The 7506-nt window shown below is 44.6% G+C and overlaps 1 protein-coding gene across 2 annotated transcripts; it reads right to left on the reverse strand.

Moving 5' to 3' along the window:
- Positions 1-1021: 1021 nt before the first annotated feature.
- Positions 1022-7272, reverse strand: LOC109878300 (RING finger protein 223). Of its 2 annotated transcripts, XM_020470549.2 has the most exons (3): positions 6848-7182; positions 6596-6641; positions 1022-3953 (listed from the first exon to the last, which is right to left on the reverse strand). In XM_020470549.2, exon 3 carries the CDS (start codon positions 3852-3854, stop codon positions 3261-3263), a length of 594 nt encoding a protein of 197 aa, XP_020326138.1. In that variant the 5' UTR covers positions 3855-3953; positions 6596-6641; positions 6848-7182; the 3' UTR covers positions 1022-3260. The 2 variants fall into 2 exon arrangements, with proteins under 2 accessions (XP_020326138.1, XP_020326140.1); XM_020470551.2 differs by lacking the exon at positions 6596-6641 and having other exon boundaries at positions 6848-7272.
- Positions 7273-7506: the final 234 nt, after the last annotated feature.

Raw genomic sequence — 7506 nt, forward strand, 5'->3', positions numbered from 1 at the left:
CAGCCAACCGTCAGATGGAATAGGAGGAACAGCTAACCGTCAGATGGAATAGGAGGAACAGCTAACCGTCAGATGGAATAGGAGGAACAGCTAACCGTCAGATGGAATAGAGGAGGAACAGCTAACCGTCAGATGGAATAGAGGAGGAACAGCTAACCGTCAGATGGAATAGAGGAGGAACAGCTAACCGTCAGATGGAATAGAGGAGGAACAGCTAACCGTCAGATGGAATAGAGGAGGAACAGCTAACGGTCAGATGGAATAGAGGAGGAACAGCTAACGGTCAGATGGAATAGAGGAGGAACAGCTAACGGTCAGATGGAATAGAGGAGGAACAGCTAACGGTCAGATGGAATAGAGGAGGAACAGCTAACCGTCAGATGGAATAGGAGGAACAGCTAACCGTCAGATGGAATAGAGGAGGAACAGCTAACCGTCAGATGGAATAGAGGAGGAACAGCTAACCGTCAGATGGAATAGAGGAGGAACAGCTAACCGTCAGATGGAATAGAGGAGGAACAGCTAACCGTCAGATGGAATAGAGGAGGAACAGCTAACCGTCAGATGGAATAGAGGAGGAACAGCTAACCGTCAGATGGAATAGAGGAGGAACAGCTAACCGTCAGATGGAATAGAGGAGGAACAGCTAACGGTCAGATGGAATAGAGGAGGAACAGCTAACCGTCAGATGGAATAGAGGAGGAACAGCTAACGGTCAGATGGAATAGAGGAGGAACAGCTAACGGTCAGATGGAATAGAGGAGGAACAGCTAACGGTCAGATGGAATAGAGGAGGAACAGCTAACGGTCAGATGGAATAGAGGAGGAACAGCTAACCGTCAGATGGAATAGAGGAGGAACAGCTAACGGTCAGATGGAATAGAGGAGGAACAGCTAACCGTCAGATGGAATAGAGGAGGAACAGCTAACGGTCAGATGGAATAGAGGAGGAACAGCTAACCGTCAGATGGAATAGAGGAGGAACAGCTAACGGTCAGATGGAATAGAGGAACAGCTAACGGTCAGATGGAATAGAGGAGGAACAGCTAACGGTCAGATGGAATAGAGGAGGAACATCTAACGGTCAGATGGAATAGAGGAGGAACAGCTAACCGTCAGATGGAATAGAGGAGGAACATCTAACGGTCAGATGGAATAGAGGAGGAACAGCTAACGGTCAGATGGAATAGAGGAGGAACAGCTAACGGTCAGATGGAATAGAGGAGGAACAGCTAACGGTCAGATGGAATAGAGGAGGAACAGCTAACGGTCAGATGGAATAGAGGAGGAACAGCTAACCGTCAGATGGAATAGAGGAGGAACAGCTAACCGTCAGATGGAATAGAGGAGGAACAGCTAACCGTCAGATGGAATAGAGGAGGAACAGCTAACCGTCAGATGGAATAGAGGAGGAACAGCTAACCGTCAGATGGAATAGAGGAGGAACAGCTAACCGTCAGATGGAATAGAGGAGGAACAGCTAACCGTCAGATGGAATAGAGGAGGAACAGCTAACGGTCAGATGGAATAGAGGAGGAACAGCTAACGGTCAGATGGAATAGAGGAGGAACAGCTAACGGTCAGATGGAATAGAGGAGGAACAGCTAACGGTCAGATGGAATAGAGGAGGAACAGCTAACGGTCAGATGGAATAGAGGAGGAACAGCTAACGGTCAGATGGAATAGAGGAGGAACAGCTAACCGTCAGATGGAATAGAGGAGGAACAGCTAACCGTCAGATGGAATAGAGGAGGAACAGCTAACCGTCAGATGGAATATATTTTCCTTTATTTCACAGCACAGACCGTGTGGACTTTGCTCTTTTTCGATTCATTGAAGGGAGAGTCTCGAGTTCATTTTTTTTTTTTTTTTACTTGGGTCGATTGATAACTGGATATTCCCATGCGAGGGCCAACTTCCTGTATTACAAAAACCCAAATCCACTGATTTACACTTCCTGCTTTGTCATGCTTCCTCTGACCCCTCCCTCCCCCAGATATTTCTCAATCTCTTAGGTTCCCATTACAAATCTTAATATCAAGCCGCTGCGGTTTAAGTCATTGTTTTCATTGACCTTACTTGCTCATTTGGCAGCCAGTGAACTGGTCAGTCAGTAGCCAGATGAGCACAACTTTGTTTGAGGCTCTGTACTTTTCCATGACACATGTGACATGCATCCGCTAGAGTGGAACACATCAGTCCACTGTTCAACGCTGTGACTCCATCTGGTGGAGACCACAGAGAAAGACCAATCTGACACTCGGTAATTACTATCCCTTAGAAGTGCTACTTCATTGTTATCACAGTGAATATATTATACAACCAAATCTCCCTGACACATCTAACATCAACGAAACTTCACATATGTACTATGATCGACAAACACAATGGGCGCCAAATCAATGTCGACTTTATTTCAAGTTTAGGAAATGCAAATAATTTGCCAGAGCAACATTTGACAAATGTATAGCCAAAAGTATGTGACATATAAAATATGGTTTATTTTCAATATGATAAAAAAAAGACAATCCTAAAACCTTGATGTGTGTGAAAGCGTAAACTGTAGAAAAATGTGACAATTGTGAGCCGACAGTATTTGTTGATCTGCCTGTTTGATTCTACGTCTCTAACAGCTGGATAATATCCATGCAACCAAGATGGCTTTTTCCTTAAAAAAAAAAAGAGACCAAGTAAAAATATATATATGGGTAATTGGTATAAGCAAACATACTAATTCCACATTTCAATCTTCAACCTCTTGCCACGTTGAAACACCTCCCCCCAACCGTGACCTCAAGAGTATCTCCAATCTCCTAGCCCTGACTGTTTCACACAGTGACACCGCAGTGTCTTACTCAAAGGTAACTGTGTATTTGCATAGCCAGACGCTATTGATTTGCATTGAAGTAGGTGGAGTGCGTTTACTGTGGCTGGAAACCTGGAGAGGACAGCAGGGTTATTATATTATGGACATGTATCACATGACCGTCTGTCTATAAACAAAAAACCACAGAGGGAAATGTGGTTCTCTTGTACGACGTGCATTATAGTTGTACACAAATTCAGCATACAGACACACAACAACTGCTAAGAAATAGATACACTTTATAAAAATAAATAAAATGTTAAAAAAAAGGTACTGAAAACTGCTACAGTAGATGGTAGAAGCTGGGTAACAATAACGTCTCTCTCCGAGGTCCATGGACGCTCACTGCACTGCAGTGAGCGTCCACTTTCTTAGCTCCAGTCGGATGATGTTGTTATAGCTGTTTATATGCGAGGAGGAAGATGATGACACAAGTAAGCACCACCATCATCATCACCACTGACACCAGGAGGGAGGCTCTGCATCCTGGTCTACGACACAGTCTCAGCAGTGCCCCGAGCCTTCGCCTCCGCCCCCCCTCTACGTCCCCGCTGTCTCCTGCGGGGCTAGGCAGCCCCACATCCAGAGAGTGACTAATAGAACGCAGCGAGTTCAGAGGGGGGGGTGCGTCGGTGGTCCTCTTCACCTGCAGCTTGCCCTTGTTGCGGTTGAAGCGGATGCTGTAGACTCGCTGCATGGCCGCGGGGAGGTAAGAGAGCACGGCTCGGTCCGTGGTCAGCTTGGGCAAACCCAGGTCGGGTAGCGGTGTGTGGCCCCGGCACAACGGGCACTGGATGGAGTCCGGCTTGGCTGACTTGACATTCATACGGGCCAGGCACTCCAGGCAGAAGGTGTGATTGCACTGGAGCATCTTGGGGGTGCGGAAGACATTGTTGAACTGGCTGAAGCAGATGGCACATTCCAGGTCTGGGGCGCCCTCGTCAAGGGGGGGCTGGAAACCCAGTTGTGGCTCCTGGTAGGGGTCCATGGCTAGGACCGGTGGGCAGCAATGGGAGGTCAGAGGAGACCTCGGGAATCAACAGGAATGTAGGAGGTCAACTGCCATGGACATGAGACCACTGGGAACCTGTGGAGGACACAACATTGAGGTGATGATGCACCTGTAACATGGTACCTCTTACCCAGGGGCAGTATTCATTAGTGCACACGTTTTGCAATGAAAACGATGCATTTGTTATTGGACAAGTTCAGGTTAGTCTCTCCCCGTTTGGTTCCTAGTGAATTACAACCCAGGGAAGTAAGGTAACGTCAACATAGAAATGCTATGATAATGAAGGAAGCATCTCCTATTCTATCTGTAGATAGGAGGCTGTGTTACACAAGAGGGGGTAGCAGTAGCTGATCAGGCACCACATTCTTACTGGTATAAGAAATGTGGTGCAAACTCCCACTAGGCCATAAACTCGCACTAGGCCCAGTAACGAGGCACATTCAACAAATCTGATCTAACAAAATGGACATTTGTCAAATCTGTCATGATTGATGTATTGTAACAGGCACACAATGTGGTTATTAAAGTCGAATTTGGATATAACATTTAGAAGTTGTCCCTTTTCAGGTTTAGAAGTAGTGACTGCTAAATGCTAACTTCCGTTCGTATAATCTGGTTAGTGTAGCTAGCATACAGGAAATCGGTGGTGGTAGTCAAAGTCGCGTTTAACTGCAACGTGAACATGTGTTGGGGTTGACATCCATACAAGCATTATGCCCCGATTTGAACCTCAACATAGTGAAACGTGACCCAGGTTTACCCTACTGATGATGCGCTGTTGCAGTAGTTTGGGGCACACATTTTGCTACGGGGGTAATGAAGAGATTTGAGAACTTTCCCCACGTGTTTCCATGGCATTTCCATTGTTTTGGTCGAGTTTGATTGACCTCGTTGCCGCATCTCCACCTCCACTAATCCAACACTTCTAGATTGTGGGAAGGAACCGAATGTGTGCAAACGTCAGGAGAAAGGTGATATCTGGACACTCACTCAGAAAAACATTTGTTTTATTGAGGGAGCCATGTAGAAATGGGGAGCATCATTTCTATTTAACATCTTTGTTGACAGGGAGTCAAAGCTGAAACCCAAGGTCTCTTTTCCAGCCCTGTTGAGCGCCACAATATACAGGATACACATTAAACTAAACATCCATAATTCACATTAAAATACACATTATAGAGGCAACAATTCCTCAAATGTTAAAGTGCTTCATGGAGCAAAGCGTTTTCTAAATTCAAACAAACCCCCTGCAACTAGACGGTCTTCAAAGCTGAAACGTGTCGTCTTACAAGTCAGGAATTGAGGAAGTATCGCCAAGTAAAGGTTTGTCAAATTCTCTGTGCTAAGCTTACCTTCCGAATCAGCCAGCTGGAGGAGCATCAGTAATGGTCTGACTAGGCAGATTTTAGCCAGCTGGAGGAGCATCAGTTATGGTCTGACTAGGCAGATTTTAGCCCGCTGGAGGAGCATCAGTAATGGTCTGACTAGGCAGATTTTAGCCAGCTGGAGGAGCATCAGTAATGGTCTGACTAGGCAGATTTTTAACAGCTAGGTTCATCTGTGTCAAGGAAACCACCCCTCAGAATACTGTGTCAATAGTAGCCCTTGATCATGATTCCCAGTCCCATGTGTATTGTAATAGGAGTCATTGGACGAAGGCCGCTTCTGTAGGGGGGTTGCTAGGCCTGAACATTAACACACATCGCTTGCAGTGCGGTTTTAGAAGCATTAAGACATATTTCATATCGGTGAGAAATAATTTCCCAAAAACAAAAGGTTCAATTGATACACACCTTTATAGGGTTAGGGTTCCCACATGGCCAGATCGCCATGTTACAGCGCTTGTTTATGGAGAACAGAGTGGCCTACCTGTGCTAATTAGCTATCTGTGTCTCCGAACACCTGTGTGTAAACGGAAGACAAGTGTTGTCACTGAAAATAACTGTCAGCTGCAACGGTTTTAAAACAGTGTACAGTAAAGTGTGTATTTTGCATTTGTGAAATAATTTTGATGAAAGTAGAGGACTTTGTTTCTAGACCTGTGCCGCAATTTAGAATCGATTCACGTTTAGATGAGAGTACTTGGGGCTGTTTTGGCTTCCAGAGCCAATTCACCCTTTAAACAGAACGTGTAAGGTCCTTGGACTATAAGGACTAACATTAGGTTCCTTTAGTCTAATACGGAGCTGTGTCAATAGGTATTGTAATATGGCTCACCAATCTAACTGCAGACCTTACTGTGCTTCTACACCTGCATTGCTTGCTGTTTGGAGTTTTAGGCTGGGTTTCTGTACAGCACTTTGAGATATCAGCTGATGTACGAAGGGCTATATAAATACATTTGATTTGATTTGACTTACTGCAATCTCCTTGATTTTTCTTAAAATGCATGGAAGGTAAACAGGTTTAGGTGGTTTCATGTAAAAGGATGACCCGCTCTCACATTTATGGGTCAAATGAAGTAGTCATAGCAACACATTTATTGTATGCAAAAGAGAAGGACAACTTTAGTTCCGCCATCTACCACTACACTAATCTAGGCTACTAGCTGACATTCAGTATGAACTAGTCTATACAGAAAGGACTGATATCATGTGTAGGCTACATCACCTGAGTGAGAAACACATTAAAGTTCATGTTCTTACAGATTAGGCAAGGCAACATACACCATAATGAAGTTTCCATAAACCCCCAAGAAAGAAAAAAACCCTACTTACTGGTAAAATAGGTGAATGTGGATAACTTGCCAGAATGTAATCCGACCTACAAGAGGAAATATAAAGGCTACATCCTTATGACAGCTGTAAGGAGGAGTGATGTCCGATGGGCCTTTTGCCCTGAAAGCAGCAGAGGTGCCCAGAAGAAATACAAGCCTGCCGTTTTCACTTCTGAAAGTTAACCCAGAGTCCAACTTAAAAAAAAAAAATGTTATGAACTATGGAATGAAAAACTACAGTTGAAGTAGTTACCATGTCGCTCATACAGTCGTGGTTAAAGCGTGATCTTGCCGGTGAAAGGCGAGCGCAGGCAGATCCCCTGGAGCAAGGTCATAGAGCGCGCTCCTCCAAACAAACTCTTGATCTTTAGGTTGTGATACTACTTTGCTTCAACTCCGCTCCTTTGCTCTCGGCTTTGGGTAAGTCAGTATTTGAATACTGTTACAATATGAGGAAACATGTTCGGGGTAGCTAGTCAAATGAGCGACTCGGAAATATTAGGCCTATCTGTGTAAACATACTTGGCTCGGTGAGCGCGAGCGGGCGTCCGTGGGTAGTCATTTGGAAATGCACATACCTAATATAGGCGTCGTTGCACCTGTCGCGACTTTATGTAGATTAGCGAGTCGACCTCAAAACTCCACATAATACAGACTACTCATTAGTTGTCTTGGAAATAAAATGAAAACGTGTCTTGTCTGTCATGGCTTATACAAATGCTGTAGGTAGATAGGCCCTATGGTATGCAGTCACTTGGCAGTACAGGATTTTATATAAACAGTTGGATTTCCCAAAAACCTTGCTTGGCGAAGACATTTGATGATGATAATTATTGTGAAATGTGAGTAGTAGACTTATCTAAAAAAATTAAAATAAACGTTTAGGTGGCTGTTCATGTTTTGAATATGTTT

This window comes from Oncorhynchus kisutch, linkage group LG3 (assembly GCF_002021735.2).
Source record: "Oncorhynchus kisutch isolate 150728-3 linkage group LG3, Okis_V2, whole genome shotgun sequence".
NCBI classification, from domain to species: Eukaryota; Metazoa; Chordata; class Actinopteri; order Salmoniformes; family Salmonidae; genus Oncorhynchus; species Oncorhynchus kisutch.

Excerpts from the sequence above, each read along its gene's own strand:
- LOC109878300 (XM_020470551.2), bottom strand. The coding sequence starts at position 3,854 with ATGGACCCCTACCAGGAGCCACAACTGGGTTTCCAGCCCCCCCTTGAC.